The 22,515-nt window shown below is 35.1% G+C and overlaps 1 protein-coding gene across 1 annotated transcript in view; it reads right to left on the bottom strand.

The window, feature by feature from the left end:
• Window positions 1–22,515, bottom strand: part of LOC118197933 (uncharacterized) — a 95,351-nt gene that overhangs the window by 62,096 nt on the left and 10,740 nt on the right. Inside the window, exon 2 of the mRNA XM_085826286.1 lies at window positions 19,925–20,890. Within this exon, the coding sequence (XP_085682412.1) occupies window positions 19,925–20,890 (966 nt within the window). The remainder of the gene's footprint in view (window positions 1–19,924; window positions 20,891–22,515) is intronic.

Genomic DNA, 22,515 nt, shown 5'->3' with positions numbered 1-22,515 from the left:
GAAAGTGCAAGCTGTTCTCCATACTACATTGGACAGCTTTTGATACGAATCAATCCATAACAATAAAATATATTTATGAAATAGGACACAATTACTTTTTTATTAAATAAAAATTTTATGTTTTTATAACAAATGGCTATTGAAATGCATCCCCCTCCTGGCTTTTGAAAGAGCCAACTTCCCAAATCATTAAAAGATTACACTCACTCAAGTAGATTCTTCATCCCTTACTTCAGCGATTCTAAAAGCGGCACTATAAGAAATATCACTCAGAAAATCAATTTTCACAATTTTGTATGAATAACTTTGAGGCAAATTTAACTTCTCCATTACAATTTTCAACGAATCGGTAACAATGCAAAGTATCTCTAAATTTCTTTGTCAGTACTAATAACAAAATTATTTGGCGTACTTGAAACTGACGCCAACAACAGAAACAAGCAACCCTTTACAATCGTCTTTCAACCAATCAGAGTGGACTCTGTAAGAAAAGGTCTGTAGGCTTTGTGAATACGCAAGTCACACTGCGACATTCATGTAACAACTCATTTCGACTTGATATGATAATAGCAATAATGTCGTGCATTCTATTCCATCTTCACTAGAGCGCCGGACGACGTAGCAGTAGCATCTGTTACTCAAACTTATGCTTTTTACATCTCCAGCTTAGGAATCGACTAACTCTTTCTACTGTACTTGCGCAAGGCTCACCCATTGCTTATCACGAGAAATTTTTCTCTTTTAAGTACTATGCCATGATATGCCATCTTACACGTGCTACATACAGGATGTGGCTTTCCCAGCCTAGGAGCCTGTTGAAGTGCCCAGCACCTGACCCATCGACTTGATAAAAAGCCATAGAGTGACATGAATGCAGCATAATAAAGTGCCTTGAATATAACGTCACTAAAGATGTAAATGGATGTCACGCAACACTGAATTACTTTCTAAATGATTAGAGTGATGAACTCCTATTTTAGAGAACAGATAACTACAACAATGTTTTAATGATCCAATAAGGTATTAAAATACTTCCGTAATATTCGAAATTTTTAAATAACTGAAAATATTCAATATAATCATTTTAAATTTCCTCATCTTGCTGAGGTTGTATCTCACCCTATTAAGGTTATATAACTGTAATCCACTTATGTTTACAGTCAAAAGTCGTTAATTCGGACACCCATAATTCGGAATGATCTATAATCCGGACCTTAAAACTAAAAACTTTCTGCGCATGCGCCGCGTTGACACATGCGCATAGACGTTTACGCTTGCGCGTAAGACCTTTTACGACTGCGCATATGAGTGTGCGCAAGTGCAGAATACGTTTTCGAGTGCGCGTTTTATGTATAATGGATGTATAAGCTAAATAATTATCTATTTCAGTTAATGTTGATGATTGCGTTGTTCCTTAATTTTCGAATTGGATCCGGCTTATTATTTTATTAAGTTTAAACTTTCGATTATATCAAATAGAATTTCCGATATATATTTGTTAATATGCAAAGGATCTAAAGCGAAAGTATGTTTTGAAATCCGAAATCTGTTTCTCAATTTCACGCTGCTCGGCGGGGGGAACGACGCGGCGTGCGCGTAATGAATTGGAAGTTGATCTGTCAGCACTATCCTTATCTTCAGGGCAGATGTTTTTATTTGGCTTATAATTTCTTATCAAATGTAGTATTTCATCTCGATGTGCTCCGTCTTTGATATGATTTAAAACAAGTTCCTCGTCATTATAATTCGCTTCCGATAGCGAAGAAAGTAATAGAGGTTATTGAAAACGAAAAAATTTCGATTGACAAATTAGTCAGTATTTTCGACACAGCAATTATAGGACTTGAACAGCGGAACTTCGTAACTGAACAAGAAATTATGTCTGTTTAATAGAATTAAAGAGAAAGTATTATCACATGAAACGAAGCAAAACTTAAACAACTTACATTGAAAGAAATGTTTAATAAAGTAAACAAATAAATATTAAGCTTTTTCTTTTTGCAAATTTTGATACCCTTTAGATCATAATTGTTCATTATTTCATAAATTACGGTTTCATACTTTTAATTTTAGAATTTCTGCATGCCATCTTACGAGATTTAAACTGATGATCTATAATCCGGAAAAATCGATAATCTGGAATCGCCGAAGTCCCGACGAGTCCGGATTAACGACTTTTGACTGTATTACATATCTGTATAAACTTTTTTTTAACAGTTTGGCTTTTAATACTGTTTTGTGTTCTCCATTTCTTTTTCCTTAATTGCTTTCCTTCCAAAAAAAAAAAAAAAAGATCTAAATTATTTTGATAACTGGATGAAAGAAAAACTGTTTTAGTACTATATTTTATAGGACATTTACCTATTTTATTATCTTGTTATATAACAAAATGTTTCGTTTTGAATTAAAAGCTTTTACAAATCAACACAATCATAGACTCCAAATTAGTTAACTACAATCTTCGTTTCCAAATTAGCGATTTGTTGCTTAATCTGTAATACTGAACAAATAGTTATGGGTACAAAAGTCAGTAGCTGAGAAACGTGGTTATGGAAACTAAATTACAGGAAATAAATATTTATACTTAGTTAATGTTAGTAATACAAAATGGGCATTCTCTTTCACCATTATCACTTCATTGACAAATTACAATTTTATGAGAATTTTAAGCTATAAATTTAAAATAACTGTCTTACACTGCACAGCTTTAGTATATTTAAATAATTGTATTACGGTAAAAATATCGTATAATTTGTTTCATTTGATGATTAATGTGAATCATTTGTTTTAAATATTTCAGCATTTCCTAAAAGCATTTTTCTGTTCTCTTAACAAATAGAGTATTATGCAAAAGCATAACAAACTTGCATGAATTAATTATTCCAGTTCATAAAACAATTACTGTTACCAAAGGTGACTTACAGAAAATCTGTATTACTCACTTCTGAGAATATACACTATACTATGACCTTCACAGCAATGCTGTTCACAGCTATTCGTTTCTCATACGGTAAACTGAATTTCATTCAGTTCAATTGGCTGTTTATGCGTTAAAGTACACAAGCTCCTTTATTTAATCAACACATATGGGGAGTAAACACTTATTGTATACTGACTTGAAAGATAGCAGTAATAATTAATATATAATAATTGAAAATAAATTAAAAAATTATTATTGAGAATGAAGCGATTATCGACGAGAAAAATACTAGAAATGCATGAACTTTATAGAAGCGCGAGAAAAATCAATAATGATTTTTTGCTATCCACAAATTTCTACAAACAGGCAATGAAATTAAGGCATTTGGAATTATTTTAATACGATTTTTCAGCGCAAAGATGAGGATTCGGAAAATGTGTTTTGATGTAAATATGAGGTAACATGAGATATAGGCATTCTTGCTATCCTTCTCCTTTAATATAAACACGATTCAGTTTTTTTATTTAATTTAAATAATATGAAGATATGTTTTACAATGCATACTTTCAAAAAGTTTAACCTAAATGAATCTGTACAACACAGAGCTGTATTGTTTTTGGGTGAATCAGGCGTTTGAGAATAACGGGGCATATATACTGTATGTATCAGAATTTGGAACAAATAAAAGTGTTTAGGAGAAGCAGTTATGAGATTAGCTTCAGATATTAAAATCTGATGATAAGGCCCTGATGCTTTATTCATTTTTCTTTAAAGTTTTCATTTGATTTCTTTATTGAAAGAAATTATTTCAAACTGTTAAAATGTCAAAAGGCATCACTACATGTTTTAGTAATGATGTTATAGTTTTTTTACTAGACGGGAATTAAAGAAACAGTTTCCTTAGAATACTTTAACTGAAGAGAAATAGATTATTTGATTTCTTTAATATAAAAAAATGAAAACACAATGTGAAATGAAAACACGTTTATGCCTTTCATTTTAGAAACTACGCAATTAAAACTGAATTTCAGTTATGTACAAATTGAAATTAGCTGTATTTATGAAAATAAATGTAATTCCACTACTTAATTTTGTAGGAATAACTTTACACCTTTTGTTAAAATTAAAAAATAACGAAAATATAAAACTCCTCCTCTTACATTATCTATAATAATAAAAGCAAGTGTAATGTGTCTGTCTGTCTGTCTGTCTGTCTGACCGAGCTCTCCAGCCAAATCTATCGCACGCAGGGACCTGGAATTTTTTATACGGAAGCACAAAGGGGCTGGCCACCAGACCTCGAAGCCCGATTTTCGATTTTTGAATTAGAAAAATTAAAAAAAAATTATTTATAATTAATTAATCACGGTTTTTTTGACTCACTGATATTATTATTTGTTTTCAAATAACGTTCGATTGTAACAATTGATTTCTTTATTCTAGCGTTAGTTTGCTGTTTTGACGATACATTAAATCGATTAATTACAATTCATTTCTTTTTTGTAGCTTATTATTCATAATTAATTAATCACGGTTTTTTTGACTCACTGATATTATTATTTGTTTTCAAATAACATTCGATTGTAACAATTGATTTCTTTATTCTAGCGTTAGTTTGCTGTTTTGACGATACATTAAATCGATTAATTACAATTCATTTCTTTTTTGTAGCTTGTGGGGGGGGGAAGAGAGAGAGACAGTCTACATGTCCTACACTACTATTCCTGCGCTATTCACTTATCTGCATTTTCTAAATGCACGGGCAACGCCGGGCGGGTACAGCTAGTAATAAATATGTGTTTGTCGCACAGTATAATGCAGCACAATTATACGGAGTTTTCAGAACCTTCGATTGACTCTCGAGGAATTGGCATTCTGTTATGAAGTTTTTAACAAATTTATTTGCTTATTTAAATGCGGCAAAGGACTGAAGTCTGTCCCAATAAAAAGAATTCCATGAAGTTATATTTTACCTTAAAATCAGTTTTTCTTCCCCTATTTGCCAAAGGCTTTACTTTAATTCATCAGTGTTTTATAATATGCGAATTTCCAAGTTATCACAATGAAATTTTTAAATTCCTTTCTTAATTTTTCTAAGATTTTTAAATACGAATGCAGAAATAAGTATCTTTTCAATGTCTATTTCTGCAAATGACACATTAAAGCAAAACTAGATGTGATAAGCTTAGATAATTAAATTGGACGTAATTAGAGGGTTAGATGTAATTTTTAAGTTTATAATAACAAGATAAGATATCTTGTTTGCAGAAGTGTAATATTAATTTAAAATAAAATTATTATTTCGAATAAAGTTTGTCGGTCAAGCTTAAATATACTTTTCGATTTATAGCAATTTTCATTACATTTACAAAATTGTCTGCAATAGGTTAAATTTTCTTAAAATACAATTTAAAATTCAGTTTTTTTATAATATGAAGTAACGTACGTATACTTTTAGAGACTTATTAATTTATAACTCTTTTGTCACAAGTGAAATTTTAACTTCCTTCATATATAAGTAACGATGGAACGTAATTTCCTTATTTTTATATTGTTATCATTTGAATAAATTATGTATCTATTTAAAAAACTAATGCTATAAATATATTCTCTTAATCTCTCAAGTAACAAATACTTTTGCACAGGTTTTCATGTTTTTTTTTTTTAATATATAAAGTGAATATGAGTTAGTTTTCTTAGAAAGTCCTCCTCAATGGCATCCCTTCTCTTAAGTAGGTAGCCCTCATGTATTTTGCAGTATTCAAATAATTTGTACTAAACTAGGAAATATTTTTTTCTAACTAAATCTCTTAATAAGGAAATTGAGTTACTTTAAGAACACAAATACATTATACGGAAAAGTGTGACGTAATTTGCAAAAAGAGAAGATCTGATGAAATAAATTTTAAAACTAATCTCAGAAATTTACATACAGGAAACATGTAGAAAAGTTCAGTGTTTTAAAGTAATACACCATTTGTAAAGTTATAATAATTTAAAAAAAAAAACATGTTCTATATAACTAAAACGTGGTTATGGAAGCATTGCATCATTTATAATGTGGCACAAAGTACCACGCATAGAAAGAAGTAATTATTTTGTGAATAATTTCGAAAAATAGCTGAACACGATGAAAGTACTGCAGTAAGATGCATAAAATCAATTTTTTTCCCACATTATCTTTTAACATTAAAAACAACAAAAAGTGGATTATATCTACCAAATAAACCTGACACCCTAAATTAAAATTTCTAAGCAGTGAGACAAAAACAAGATGACTTTTGATAATGGCCCTTGCTTCTGCACTCTTTGTAATACAAATAAAAGTTGATCTATTGTCAGTATTTCTTTTTGTTCATAACATTTAGATTACACTTTTATTTTTACATATTAATTATTACTGATATCATTCACTTCAATGTACAATAAACAGTGCTTACCTGAAAATGTAGCACAGACGATGTGTTCCGTGAACAGAACTAAACAAATGGTCATGAAAATCCTTAAGACAAACAAGCGCTATGCAGACAACAAACTCTTTCGTCAGTCTCTATTGATAACACGAGATACGGTAGAATGAAAATCCATTCACCACAGAATATAGTTCAATGATTTCAAAGTACCACATCAATAAAAACACGCTAAAAACTGTTAATATTTTTAATAAAAAAGAAATAACTAAAATTGCAAGCTATTAGCATAAAAGAATAATTTATTTAGAAAGGTTTACTGAAACACATAGCAATGAATCGTTTCATTGTATTCTTTGTTCTCTTTGGGATAAGAAGCAAAATCAAAACAATCATGTTATGTCTGATGACATGGCACACAAAAAGTGGTAGTATAAAGAGGCAGAGTATTTTTAATACTAAAAGAAATGGGTGATAATTTTTTATTAATACCACAGACTTGAGCCATAGAATATGGTGAAACTGCTACTATTAACGGATATGTTTACTCTAAATTAGGTTAGATTATTTGTATTGCAGAACACACAAGGGTTACCTGCACAAGGGAAACTTTTGTGGAAAATTTTCTCCACAAAACTGGCATCTTGGCAACTGGCTTGTATTGTGTTACACATGAATAAAACCCTCTTACATAGCCAACCTATTCACAAGGATTTGAGTCTGGATTAAATCACCCATATTTAGGAATTTCGCCACTTGGCCAATGGTGGCATGTTTGTTTATAGTGTGGAAGATACAAAAATCCAGACAATGATTGAGATTTCAGTGTCTACAGGGTATACAGATAATCACGGTTAGGTCAGATTAATTTCCTGCAGTAAAACACACAAGACTATCTGCCTAAGGAGAAATATATCATCATGGCACATTTTTTAAGGCAAACTGGTGTGCAAACATGTTTCATATGGGAAAATCCATTCAAACATTCATGCAGCCAGCCTGTACATTTGGATTGAACACGAGTCAAATTAGCATTATACAGCTTTCTTATTGACTTGCTCGCTGGTCGACTACTTAGCAAAGTTTTAAGAATACAAGAATTAGGAATGAAACGTCAAATTTTGTATTTCAGATTTTTCTGCAGCTTTTTTTTTTTTTTTTTTTTTTTTTTTTTTTTTTTTTTTTTAATCAGACCTTGGGTTTTCATCTCGCACTCTTAGAGAGCAGTGATATTTTTTAATAAAGACTAACCAAAAGTTTTACAATCTTCCTTTTCTAAATGCTCATTTTTCTATCAAAATATTCTACTTACTGAAGCATATTTTTAAAATTTTAATTAGTGTCTATTTAAGTACGGAGATACAAAATACAATACGAAATGCGACCTTCTTCATTTAAACTTTTATATAATAAATTATGAAAAGCAAAATAACGTGATTGTTTAAAAATTTCAAAATTAATTTTTAAAATGGTCAAATTAAACAGCAAAGGAAGATTTATCAGAACAAATGATTTCTTTCATAGATGGAAGGGAAAAAAAACTGAGTTTTTAATTCTATATTTTATTCATAGATTTGATTATTGAATCAATACACAATTTAATCACATAAAACTGTCACATATATCTTAATAAAAGTTTAGTGTTACTTCAATTATATACTTTAATGTACTTCACATTTTTTGTTTCTTTCAGTTAAAAAACCTCTTTATTAAAAATGTCCAAGTTTATATTTAATACAGTATTATGCTAAACTGAAACCCTAAAAACAAAACATTCAAAAAGGTGATGTACATTTTCTTTAAACGACAAAGTGCTGAAAAATAAAAGGCTATTTCACGAAATACTTTATATGGAAATGTACGGTACATTATTCGCACCAATTGCCACATTCAACACTTAGACGGCCTCCAATTTTGTAAATCGAGTCCTTCCACATTAGGTAGGTATCCACATTATTATTCTTATATAGATTATTGGTTTCATGAGAGGTTAAAATTTTCTGCATTACTGTCACTATTATAAGTGATACTTTGACCCAGTATGTATGCTGCAGAATACATTGAATAAGTACTCATAATTAAATAAGGTAATAATCATTACTAAATACCTATTATTCCACCACTATGTATAACAGATGACAATTGCTAATGCTTCATTAAAACTTTCTAAATATTTTCTGAAACTGATTTCAATCAGCTAAAATATTTTTCAAAATATACTTTAATTGATAAAACCTCTGAATACAGTCAAAAGTTGTTAATCCGGACTCGTCGGGACTTCGGCAATTCCGGATTATAGATCATCAGTTTAAATCTGGTAAGATGGCATGCAGAAATTATAAAATTAAAAATATGAAACCGTAATTTATGAAATAAAGAACAATTATGATCTAAAGGATATCAAAATTTACAAAAAAAGAAAAAAGCTTAATATTTATTTGTTTACTTTATTAAACATTTCTTTCAATGTAAGTTGTTTAAGTTGCTTCGTTTTTTTATGTGATAATACATTCTCTTTAATTCTATAAACAGACATGATTTCTTGTTCAGTTACAAAGTTCCGCTGTTCAAGTCCTATAATTGCTGTGTTTAGAATGCTAACTAATTTGTCAATCGAAATTTTTTCGTTTTCAATAACCTCTGTCACATTCTTCGCTATCGGAAGCGAATTATAATGACGAGGAATTTGATTTAAATCATATCAAAGACAGAGTACACCGAAATGAAATACTACATTTAGTAAGGAATTATAAGCCAAATAAAATAAAAACATCTCCCCTGAAGATAAGGATAGTGCTGACAGATCAACTTCCAATTCATTGCGCGCCGCGGCGCTAAAGATAAAGAAACTAATGCTAAAGCAAAGTTTAAAGTTTATAAAATTAAACATTTAGCAGTAGTAGGAATAAAAGAGTGAGTGAGTGAGTGAGAGATTATGGCGCAAAACCAAAGTTGATTATAATGCGCCAAACGCGAGATGGGGTGAGTACAATTGATGAAATTAAAATACAATAAATAAAAACAAGTAGACAAATGTGTCAAATCCAGAGGATGAAGTCATATAAAAACAAGTTAAAACCACACATTTAAAATTCAAGACACAATTTTCAAAACAAATTACATTAGGTGATAAAAGCCAGTCTCTTTTAAATAATAAAATAAATTACAATTCACCTCCCTTCCGATTAAACGGTCGAGAGGTAAGTCACAGCTATTAAAATACTTCTGACGAAGATTATTAAAATATGGACACTCAATTAAAATATGACGGACAGATAGACAAACATTACAATTTGAACAAACAGGCTCATTCTCTGCTTTTAAAAGGTAGCCATGTGTCACTCTTGTGTGACCAATTCTGAGGCGAGTCAAAAGAACTTCTTCTTTACGATTTCCAGCAAAATCCCAATGCTCAATTCTAGGCTTTACATGTGTTAACTTGTTTTGACGCTGAACATCCCAAAATTGCTGCCATTTTTTTCGTATCTTCTTTTTCACAACACAACAGATGTCTCCAAAAGGGATGAGGCGATTGGACAGTTCAACAGCAGATTTGGCTGTGATATCTGCCAGCTCATTCCCTTTAATTCCCACATGACCGGGAAACCAGCAGTACAAAATTTCATATCCACGACTCGTTAGGTTTATATGTATCTTGAGAACATCCACTATGACTGGGTTTTGAGTGTTAGAAAAAACTTCTAAAGATTTCAGTGCACTATAGGAGTCTGTATAAACTATAAACTTTTTGTGGCAGAGCCTAGATATGTACAAAAGACAATAATATATTGCAGTTAATTCAGATGTTAAGACAGAGGAGGCATGGTGCAAGCGTCTGCCCTCCATGTGGTCTTCAATTACAAATGCCATCCCGACATGATCTGTTGACTTGGATCCATCTGTATAAACTGGAAGATAACTGCTATATTTGTGCCTGTGCTCAGCGAAGAGTTGTCTAAAAATGATGTCATTGGTGCTTGCCTTGACGTGATGCTTGAAAACATCAAGAAGCTGAATCCGTGCATTTTCCCAAGGTGGGAATTCAAAATTCTGTACTGCTTGGGGGCGCATATCAGAGAGGGAAAGTTCCTCAATGATAGGGCGAACTCTTAAAGGAAAGGTAGGAACACAGGATGGACGTGTTTCAAATAAAGTGTTACACACATCATCAAATAAGTACAGTTTATTGGGATGTTCAGGTTGTGATAGAATATTAAAATATTGCAATAGGGACAATTGCTCACGCCTCAGATAAAGTGATGGTTCGTTAGAGTCAACATATAGGCTCTGCACAGGAGAAGTCCTGAAAGCTCCTGAACAAATCCGCAGACCTTGATGGTGAACAGGCTCCAGTTTTAACAAAACAGATGACCGAGCGGATCCATAAACAAGTGAGCCATAGTCCAGTCTAGAGCGGATAAGCGCTCTGTAAATGCGAAGCATGGAGCAACGCTCTGCACCCCAGGAGGTGTTCGCCAACACTTTTAAAATATTTAGTGTTTTTAGACACTTCCTTCTCAGGTTTAAAACATGAGGAAGGAAAGTCAATTTTCGGTCGAAAGTCCCTCCTAAAAATTTTACTTCCGGCGCAACTGGAATAATTGTATCATTCAGATATAACTCAGGTTCAGGATAGAGACCACGCTTCCTACAAAAGTGCACACACACAGTTTTTTGTTTGGAAAAAGTAAATCCCTGCTTGTTTGACCATTCTTGGATCTTATTCAGAGCTATCTGCAACTGCCTCTCTACGTATCTCATGTCTGCCCCTCGACAGCTAATCTGCAGATCATCAACATATAGAGATCCCAAGATGGTGGAAGGAAGTTCTTTTAGTACTGAGTTTATTTTCAAACTAAACAGGGTTACACTAAGCACACAGCCTTGAGGCACACCCTCTTCCTGTTGAAAAACATCCGAAAAAACAGAGCCAATTCTTACTTGAAAAGTTCTAGTGTTCAAGAAGTTTTGAATGAAAATTGGTAGGTTGCCGCGCAAGCCACTCTCGTGAAGATCCCGGAGTATACCGTATCTCCATGCCTTATCATAAGCTTTTTCAATGTCAAAGAATATCGAGACAAGGTGGCTTCTTCTTACAAATGCTTTTCGAATACATGTCTCTAAGAGGAGCATGTTATCTACGGTTGTTCTCCCTTTTCGAAAACCACTTTGATAAGGCGATATAATATTATTCTTTTCCAAGAAGTAGACTAGGCGGCTGTTTGCCATCTTTTCAAACAGTTTGCATACGCAACTGGTAAGTGCAATTGGCCGATAGTTGGCAGGATTCCTTGGATCCTTCCCTGGCTTAGCAATAGGAATGACAACAGCTCTCCTCCATGGACTGGGAAAAATACGCTCCTTCCACACTCTATTATAAAGAGTGAGAAGGGCAGTCAGTGACTTATAGGACAGATGCTTTAGCATTTCGTAATTTATGCCATCAAAACCCCGAGAAGACTTATGTGTCTGCAATAAAGCTCTCTTTAATTCCAGCATTGTAAAGTCTCTATTGTACGGCTCAGATTTGGAAGAGTTGAATGCGATGCGATTTATTTCAGAGTGTTGCTTGATAGAGAGAAATGCAGGTGAATAGTTTCTGCTTGAAGAAACGGCAGCAAATGTCTCACCAATAATATTTGCAATTTCTTCTATGGAGCTAATCACTCGGCCATCTTTTTCCAGAAAGGAAAGTGAGTGGTCTTTATACATTCCGCATGCTTTTCGAACTCTTTCCTAAACCCGCTTACTAGGCGTAGAGGATGTTATTGAGGACACATATGAAATCCAGGAATCCCTCTGGCTCTGCCTTCTTACTTTTCGTGCATTTACTTTGGCTCTTTTAAAGGCTATGAGGTTTCGCAGAGTAGGATATCTACGAAAAATACCCCATGCTTTTTTCTGTTTTTTCAGTGCTTCATGACAGTCGCGATTCCACCAGGGTTTCGTATATTTAAGCATTTTTCCTGATGTTCTAGGAATCGAAAGCATAGCTGCCTGAATAATAGTATTAGTAACAGCTTTCACAGCGTCATCGATATGCCGATCTTCTACCATTTGATCTCTGAGTTCTGCAATGGAAGAGAAGAGTTCCCAGTCTGCCCTGTCCAGTATAAACCGAGGGAGTCTCGAAATGGGGTTTGCTCCTCTTCGTGCAAGAAATACAAAAATGGGATAATGATCGCTGTTGTACAGGTCATTTCCGACACTAAAAGTGCAAAATGGCAACAGAGATGGTAAACAGATGGCAAGGTCGAGAGCGTGGAATGTCCTTGAAGGCTCATGGAAGTACGTATCTTGCCCATTATTTAGGAGACAAAGGCTGTGATCTTCGATCATCTGCTCAATTTGTCTTCCTCGGCAATTTGTATCTTTGCTACCCCAGAGTGGACTATGGCCGTTAAAATCTCCTATTATGATAAAAGGCTCAGGCAGCTGCTCTATTAGATTATTTAAATCTTGCTGATGAATGAGCTCATTTGGAGGCAAATATAAAGAAACAAATGAAACAACAATATCAAAATTTATTTGAGTAGCGACAACTTGGAGGGATGTCGTCAAAGGAAGTACATTTGAGGGATAATCCAGTGAGGAGAGGAGACCCACTCCTCCACTGGCACGCTCACCTGCAAGGCTATCCTTCCTGACGAAAGAAAACCTCCGAAGTTTTGCATGGTGTTCCGGTTTCAGATTTGTTTCCTGTATAGCTAAGCACACAGGATGATACGCATTTATAATAGATTTGATGTCAGGCAAATTTCGGTGGAAACCGCGACAGTTCCATGACATGAGGGTGGCCATTATGAATGATTTTTGTTTTTTCTGTGCTGTTCTTTTGTTTTTCGTGGAAGTAGATGCCTGGGAACTTCTAGACCCTCTTCTACTTCCATAAAGTCTGAATCCGCAGATTCAGAAATCATCTCATCAAGAGAGCTATTGCTGCGACTTCTATTTTTATTCGATATTTTATGTGTAGTAGTTTTGGGCTTACTTTGAATAACTGTTTCTTTCTTTTGTACTATATGGGTCGCATTTTCTTTTTTCTTGTTGGATGTAGACGGTTGGGGTTTATTTGGTAGGGTCTGTGTGCCTATTGATGTTTGGGTGGCGACTGTACGAGATGATTTTACAGCACTGGCGTATGATGTATTTGGTCGAAGCTGTATGCTCTGGACTAATCTTCTGGCTTCGGCATATGAGATGTTCCTCGTAAACTTTGCAGTTTGCACTTCTTTTTCCAATTTCCATTTTGGGCAGAGGCGTGAAAATGCTGGGTGCTCACCCTTGCAATTTATACAAAGAGGCGCAGCGGTACAATTTTCAGAATCATGGCCAATCTGTGAGCATCGGGCGCATGTGAGGTTGCCACGACAAGATGTCTTAGAATGGCCGAAACGCTGGCATTGGAAACATCGCATAGGGTTTGGAATATAAGGTCTTACAGGAATATTTAGATATCCGGCCTTAATATTCTTAGGCAGATCAGGCGTGTTGAAGGTAAGGATCACGTGTTTCGTGTCTATCAACTTACCTTCCTTACGCATCTTGATCCCCCTTACACCGCAGACATTTTGTTCGGAGAGCTCAGAAGCGATCTCTTCTTCAGAAACATACAGAAGGTCGAATTCTGAGATTACACCCCGACAATAGTTGAGTGACTTATGTGGTGTTACAGTGACATTCGCTTGCCCAAGTTTAGTTATCTGAAGTAAAGAAGCAGACTGGGTGGCTGAGGTTGTATCAATAAGCAAGTCTCCGGATCGGAGACGCTTTATATTTCTCGGCTCACCAATACAGGACTGGATGTATTTGTTTATTACGAAAGGAGACATCTTATGCATTTCGCCAGAAGGACTAGAGATGACTAGGAAACGGGGACTATTGTTATGATTTTTTTCATTTGTATCTGTACGTAATTTTTTTGCAGTAGACTTTTCAGAACTAGGTTGAGTGAGTGGTTTAGCAGTAGACGTTTCAGAAATAGGTTGAATGACTGGTTTAGCAGTAGATGTTTCAGAACTAGGTTGAGTGACTGGTTTAGGAGTAGAAGTTTCAGAACTAGGTTGAGTGACAGGAGTGATTTGAGTGACTGGAGTTACCTCGAAATCTTTTATTAAGTAGATATGAGAAGCCATAGTGAAAGAATAAAGATTCGGGTCCGACGGCTTTGCCCACCACGGAGCCCAACAAGGGAACACAGATTCCTGTGTTAGGGCTAGCCGGACCTATACGCAAACTGAAGCCCCACAGTCGGCTTTCCCGAAAGCAGGTACTCCCGAGAGCTTGACCCCAAGCCACTGACACAAGGACTAGTGACCAGCCGATTGACACTCGTGAGGACGACTAAGGTGCCTCCCGTTTAGCTGAAGCAGAGGCCAAAGTAGTGTGTTGGGGACAGTACCTCGCCCCTCAACTACCAGGACCCTCCTTTCCTGCGACACGGGTCTCCACGCACGGCAAACACATGGGCAGTTTTCTCGCCACTCGAGAACTAGAGACAAGGTCTGTTCCAGTCTCTCGTGACGAGCCCCAAACTCCGTAGAGAGAAACCACGAGGGAGAAGGGAAGGGAAAAAGTTCCAGTTAAGAGGAGAGGAGACGGAAAAGAAGATAGATCACTGGGGCTCCAGGATCGTGACACCCGTCTCACCAAGAAGATGATCCTCTGAAGGGCTAGGGTACCTCGGGATTGCCACACCCGTACTCACAAAAGTGAGCCCCCTGAGGGCAGTAAGAATAAAAGCTCCCTGAGATATCATGTTGAGCAGACATTGAAGACAATAAATGGTTTTGAACTTAACCAATTTATTAACAATATAATAAAGAATAAAAACACAGAAAATAAATTTCAACAATATCAGAGTCTTAGGAAAAATATAATATAACCATCATTCATCAAATAATATTTTTACCTGGTCTCCAAAACACTGGCATTCAATACAAATAAAAATGTCCTAAACATTAATTATGCGGCCTAAAAATGAAGTTGGCTACACATTCAAAACGTCCATGATCAATGGTTGAGAAAACACCTGAAAATTTAAATGAAGTTCTTGAAAGCACTTAAAACCGGCCTAACTCCGTTTGCACGAGGAATCGCCGCTCACGTATTTTAAATGCCGCCTTCAATGAAGAACATGGATGCCGCACACGGCAGTCACTCACATGGTAGCCTCTGGAACTAAGGAATGTATTCCGGAACAATAATCTTGTGGACATGAACCAAGGAACCCCATTCCGGAACAACCATCCCGCGGACAGGCACCAAGGAACTTTATTCAGGAACAGCTATCCCGCAAACCGGAACCAAGGCACTTTATTCACCGGACTGCCTGCATCCTTCTGAAGGGGCTAGAAACTGCTCACTCAAGTGCCAGGAAAGCAGGAACTAGAAGGGGTGAGCCATAGACCATCGCGTTTATAAGAGGTGTACGACCTGTGAGAGCCTTTACCAATCTATTTTTGTTTCCGTAAGGGACAAAATCATCTGAGGTAAAATACCTGAATAATCAGGACTGAAGGAAATTCTCTATGGCTGTACTAAGCAGCTGTGGATTCTATTTTTGTGTGTGAATTTTCTGCCCTACAATATTTTTTAGAACATTAAAATAATTTCTATTTACATATTTGAATAATAGTATTTTTCTACATCTTGTTTCTTTTCTGTAATTCTACAGAATATTTCACGATTTTATGTACATTTATTTTCCTAAAAGTAGTTTTTCCTGATTATATGTAAAATTTTCAAAATATCTACAAGTCCTTTCAAAATATATACAAGTTCATGAATTTTCACTTAATTTCTGCCCTACAATATTTTTTAAAACATTAAAGATAATTTCTATTTTCATGTATGATAATATTTTTCTACTTCTTGTTTTTCTTTTCTGGATTTCTATATACAGAATTTTCGATTTTATGTACATTTATTTTCTTGATAGTAATTTTTTCCTGATTATATGCAAAAAATTTTTCTTAAAATAAATACAAGTCCTTTGCGTTTTAAGGTTCCGCTGAGGGTCGAACCGTTGATCTTAGGATGCACAGTGGTAGGGGTTTATCCCGCTAAGCTACCGGTCGCTTGTTTAGTTATCACCAATTACTATTGTGATGGATTGTTCTTGGCCGTTTAAAGGGCTGAGATACTGTGTAATCGTATTTTCCTATTTTCCTGAGGATGTCATAGTTGCTATTTTCCAATTTTTGAAAGAAATTATGCGAGTGAATGAGGATTTCTGTATTTAGTTGGTTTATTTTTAGATCTCTGTGTAAGGTGGAATTCCTTACAAACCATGGTGCGTTTGTTATCATTCTTAAAGCTTTGTTTTGAATTTTTTGCAGGATCTCTCTATTGCTCTTTGCTGCGCTTGCCCATGCTGGTGCAGCGTATAATAGTATCGGACGGATGCTTTGCAGGTAGAGGATTCTTTTGGTATTTATATTTAAAGGTGAATTCCTTCCAATTAGTGGATATATTGATTGTAGAGCTTTGGATGCTTTGGTTCTCGTTTCTATTATGTGATTTTTAAAGGTTAATTTTTCGTCCAGGAGGACTCCTAAGTATTTTGTAGCCGCTTTCCGGGGGATATTGTTGTTTTCAAATTTCAGATCTTGGTAAATATGCCTGGATTGTGTTCTTTTGAAGATGACTACTGTTGATTTGGTGGCATTTATTTTTATTTTCCATCCTTTGTACCAGGGGGCGAGTTGGTTTATTGCATTTTGTAATTTTTGGGTGGCATAGTCTGGATTCATGGAGCTGCACATAATAGCTGTATCGTCTGCGTAACAGGCGATGAAGGCATCTTTTATTATTGGGATATCATTTGTATATAAATTATAGAGTAGTGGAGAGAGATTCGAACCTTGTGGTAGGCCGCTGCTGATTTTCTTGATAAGAGAAGTATGGGTTTTGATTTTTACTTGGAAGGATCTATTGTTTAGGAAGCTATTTATGAGCGCGATGCTCTTCAGAGGAAAGTTGTAATTTATAAGTTTGATAAGGAGGCCATAATGCCAAACCTTATCAAAAGCTTTTTCTATGTCGAGGAATAACGCTGCTGTTGTTTCATTTTTATTGAACGATTCGCCTATTTTTTCTACGATTCTCGTTATTTGTTGAGTTGTGGAGAATTTTTTCCGGAATCCAAATTGATGCTCTTGTAGTAAATTTTTTTCTGTAATAAATTCTTCAAGCCTTTGGACGATGATACGTTCAAAGACTTTTCCTAATGATGATAGTAGTGAAATGGGTCTATAGTCTGTTGTTGCCTTTCCTGGTTTACCTGGTTTCTTAATGACGGTTATGATGGCGTGCTTCCATTGTGCAGGGAAATAATTTAATTTTAGGCACGCATTGATTATTTTAGTGAGATATACTATTGCTTTCCTTGGGAGTTCTTTTAATGCTTTGTTGGTGATATTGTCATGGCCTGCGGCTTTTCTTTTATTTAGATTTTTGATAATAGTCTTGATTTGTAGTGGAGTAATCGGTTGGATGGGGGCATCCGGGACAGTTGTTAGGATGTGCTGTACATGGTTTTCAATATTTATGTCATTTGGGTTTGGGAAGTTGTTTATCGTGAATTGTTTTTCATAGGAATTTGCAAAAAGCTCTACTATTTCGTTTAGGTTGTGAGTGGTAGTATTGCCATCAGATATTGGACCTATGGTTGTTTCAGTTGTTTTAAGTGATTTGGCTATTTTCCAGACTGAGTTGTCTGTATGGGAAAGGCTTTCTAGGAAGATGTTCCAGGAGTTTTCTTTAAATTCTTTTATTAGTTTTCGCAGTTGCCTGTTGCTTCTGTTAAATTCCCGTAGGTCTCTTGGATCTTGCGTATTTTGAGCAATTTTCCTTAATCTATTTTTCTCTTTGATCTTGTTTTGGATATTTTTTGGAAGAGTTGCGTTATTATTTTGGATGGGATGTTTACTATTGTCGAGGGTTAGTTGAATTTTTTGAGAGAAGTAATTTATTGCGTTTTCTATTTCTTCTTCATTTTGAGGGGAGAAGGTTGGGTTGATGCTATTGTCTATTTCGTGTTTAAATTTTGACCAATTTATTTTACATTTTAAAGGTGGTAGCCCTTGTTGGAGGCCATGCAGGGTGAATTTGATGGGGAGATGATCCGAATCTAATGCTGCGTCTACTTGTAGATATGGTTGTTGATTAATTTTAGAGGTGATGATTATGTCTAGTACATCGTTGGAGTTTTGATGGATTTTGGAGTAGAAGGCTGGTTCTATTGGAGCAGTGATGATGATATTATTGTTGATGCTGTAGTTGTAGAGTATGATTCCGTCCAGGTTATTATTTTTGGAGTTCCAGGTGGTGTGTTTTGAGTTTAGGTCCCCCGCAATAATTGTGGGGAAACCTAAACTGATTATTTTATCGATGTCTTGAGTTCATAGGGCTTTTCCTGGTGGTTTGTATACTACGACTAGTAGGTAGTCTATATTCCTGCTGGGAAGTATACAGGCGCATGCTTCTATACTGTTGAGGTTTGGTAAATGAAATTTGGTGCTATTTAAACTTCTTTTAATGATGATAGCTGTGCCGCCTCCACGGTTGTGAAGTCTGTCCACTCTATGGATATCAAAGTTAGGAATTTTGAAGGAGTCTTCGGGTTTGAGATGCGTTTCATTTAGGAGAATAACGTCCAGATTATGTGTATTGATGTAATCTTTTAATTATAGCGTTTGTCTTTTAATACCATTGCTATTGAAGGATAAAAATTTAGCATAGTTGATATGCGGTCTATTTCTTTGGTTGATTTGTTGTCTGTGATTATACATAATTTTTGGTGTGAAAAATCATTACCGCTTCTAAGGCGATCTTTAATTTGTTGACTTGAGTATTTTTAAACTTGAGGTAAAGGTCATGTATTCGCTCGATGAATTCGACGAAATCATCAAAATCCTCGTCTTTATCTTGAGTATATTCTTTTAATTGCGGTTTTTTATATTGAGGGGGTTCTTTTGTGGCGGTTTCTTCTTTTTGATGGGTTGGTTCTTAGAGTTGCGGCTGTTTGTTTCCATTATTTTTGGTTGATGCTGTGACTGCAGCGTAGGATAGAATGGTGTTGCCTGATTGGCTGGGAGTATTGCGATTTGCAGTGCTCCGGGAATTTGTATTAATTTTTTCGTTTTCTATGGGTTTTTTAATATTTTCAGTTGCGTTGCCTGGTCTTTCAGGGCATTCAATGCTACATGCTGGGTGAGGCCCTTTGCACAATATACATTGTGCTTGTATTTCTTTTTTAAGACGTGCTGGGCAGTCAAAGGATTTGTGGCTATCTAAGCATCTGACACAGCGAGGTTTGTTGTGGCAAGCTTTTTGTGTATGCCCGTACCGCTGACAATTAAAACATTGTGTTGGGCCGGGTTTTGATTTGTAGCTGATTGCTCTTGTTTTCATGTCAAGTATATGCGTGATTCTGTAGATTTGTTTGCCTTCTTCCGTTCGTGGCGTTTCCGCGTAGAAAACGGGAAGAAGAGATGGGATGCCATCGCGCATGCGTGTTAGCTGCCTACATTTGAGTACAGGGATTCCCTGTGAAATTAGATCTTCTTTGATTTCATCTGGTGTAAAATACGTTTCTAATCCTTTCAGGATAACTCTAGTTGTTTTGTCTGAGTTTAGTAAGTATGTGTGATAAGGGATTTTTTCCTTGTCAAATTTATTTTGGAGTTTTTTATAGTCATCTGCGGTGAAGACTTTTATTTTGAGATTGTCTCCCTCTTTTTTGCTCTCGATCTTGGTGATATTTAGGGTTTCTTTAATTTCTTTTCTTAGGTCTTTCCAATTTATATCTTCTTGCGTTGTAATGAATGGGGGAATTTTCCCTGCATATTTATGGGGTTTTTTAAAAGTATTTTCTTTTTCTTCAGTGATATCGTCTTCCGTTTGTTGGTTTGCATCAGTGGCTCCATCTGTTGACTCGTCGAGTAGGTTATTGAATTTATTTGCGGTTACTATTTCTATTTCTGAATTGGTTTCACTTTGATTTGAATTTGATCTTTTGTGTCTTTTTGATTTTGGGGCCTCTTTCCAATTTTCTTGTTTGGTTGGGGTACTATATGGATAGTTGTCTTTGTTGACTAGGGCTTTTAAATCGTTTTGATTGAACTGGTGGTTTAGTAGAATATTAATTTCGTCTATTTCATCTAGTAGTATTTGATAAATTTTTTCTTCTTCTTCCGTTATTTGGGAATTAGCTTTTTTGTTTTCTAGTATGGTGATATTTTTTCTTAATTCCTGGTGCCTTTCGAGGATGTTTTTGATTGAGCCTTTTGGCAAAGTATTGATGCTGTTTGGTGAGACATTTATGGGTATATCTTTGTCCGCGATAGGTGTGTTTAAAGCTGCATCGTGCAGTGCAATTTCGTCATCTATTGCTAGCATTTTTTGTCTGTGCTCTGAGTTGAGACCTTCCGTTTTGCCTACAATTTCATATTTTTTGCGTTCAGATTTTAACTCGTTGATCCGTTCTATTCTCCAAAGCGGGGAGTTTGGTATATTTTCTCCTTGCGCTTTAGCGCCTTGTCTCGTAAGCATGATGCTAAGAATCTGTCGGGTACGCTTATCCTAATTTGGAATTACGTTACGCCGAAGAGAGTCACCATAATTACCAAAGACAATACTTACGATGGGTAATGACGTTCTAGAAGTTCTAGATGGCCTGTTGAGATAAGCAAAATATGGCAATTCGTGAGAGCGCTTAAAAAATCCAACCTTGTCCCTTGGGGCTCAGCGGCTGAATGTCTGTATGTGAAGGAGTGAGCCAGAGCGACGCGAGATACTTATAGCAGAAGTAGGAATGACGTCATCTCACGGCAGCCAATCAGCTATCGGCACGAATCGGCTTTCCAGATGACGTAACATCACTTTCGTTTTTGCATCTTAATTAGGTTGAAACAGTCCGTTCTCAACGCAAACAGTGGCAGTAAGAAAAAGAAGTAGAAGTAACTACTATATTACTTTAAAATAAGAAATAAACTAAATAAACATTTCAAGGAGGAGAGATGATGCAGTAAAAGGTTTACAATAAGCTATATTTTCCAACACAAACGTTAAAGTTTAGATAAACAAAGGATATGCCTTTATCCATTTTTTGCAGCAATTCCACTTTTTGTTTAATGGACTTCGAAACATACTTTTGCTTTGTAGATCCTTTACATATTAGTAAATATATATCAGAAATTCTGTTTGACATAATCGAAAGTTTCAAGCTTACTTTTATAAAATTGCTCTAACAGTCTGCAAAAAATAATAAGCTGAATCGAATTCGAAGATTAAGGAACAACGCAATCTGCAACATTAACTGAATTAGATAATTTTAGCTTAGATTATACCGTCCGTTATACATTAAACGCGCATTCGTAAACGTATTTTGCGCACGTGCACACGCATATTCGCAGCCATAAAGGTCTTACATCATCGCGACGCATGTGCAGAAAGTTTGTAGCTTTGAGGTCCGGATTATGGGTGTCCGAATTAACGTCTTTTGACTGTAGTAGTTACAATCTGAATTCACTTCCCACTCACAACAAAATTGCATATTGTGGCTTTCTAGATATTTAATATAATATAAATACGTATTAATAATCTTTATACATTTCTTTAGCCAGGTATTTATTTCACAGCAGGCACGTATTGAATGCTTTTGCGTGGTTAACAATAAACTTCATTTTAAAAGTATGAAATGTTACTTTTTAATTTTATTTTCTTTCCTTCCCTATCTTGATATATCTTCTACAACAAGGATTCTAAGCAAATTTGAAATTTTCCTGCTTCAGGGAATTCTGTCAGGATTGTTGTCAGCATTTTATTTATATGTTAAGTACTTAGTTTTAGTTTATCAATAAGAAAAACTGAGCACCTGAGGATGATGGCTTGGTAAAATCATCGAAATGAGTCCTTGCAAATATACGCTGATTTTTGCTGTTTGAATTCTAGATTAATACTTGTTCGGCATGTTATTTTATCTTAACAAGAAGTACTTTTGTTCAAGTTTTGGCACTTGTCAAATTTTTTCTACACTTTTGTTGTTTACTTTATAAAACACGTTAAAACAAAGTCTAAATCTAAATAAATGTATATGCATTTTTTGAGAGTTGGAAATGCGGTGAGGATATTCTAGCACTACTGAAAGGGGTGCATGGGGGAAAATATGTTGTTGATTTA

This window comes from Stegodyphus dumicola, chromosome 11 (genome assembly GCF_044657685.1).
Source record: "Stegodyphus dumicola isolate Sdum_Otavi_A_Nest chromosome 11, ASM4465768v1".
NCBI lineage: Eukaryota > Metazoa > Arthropoda > Arachnida > Araneae > Eresidae > Stegodyphus > Stegodyphus dumicola.
This window is presented reverse-complemented; position numbering and strand designations above follow the sequence as displayed.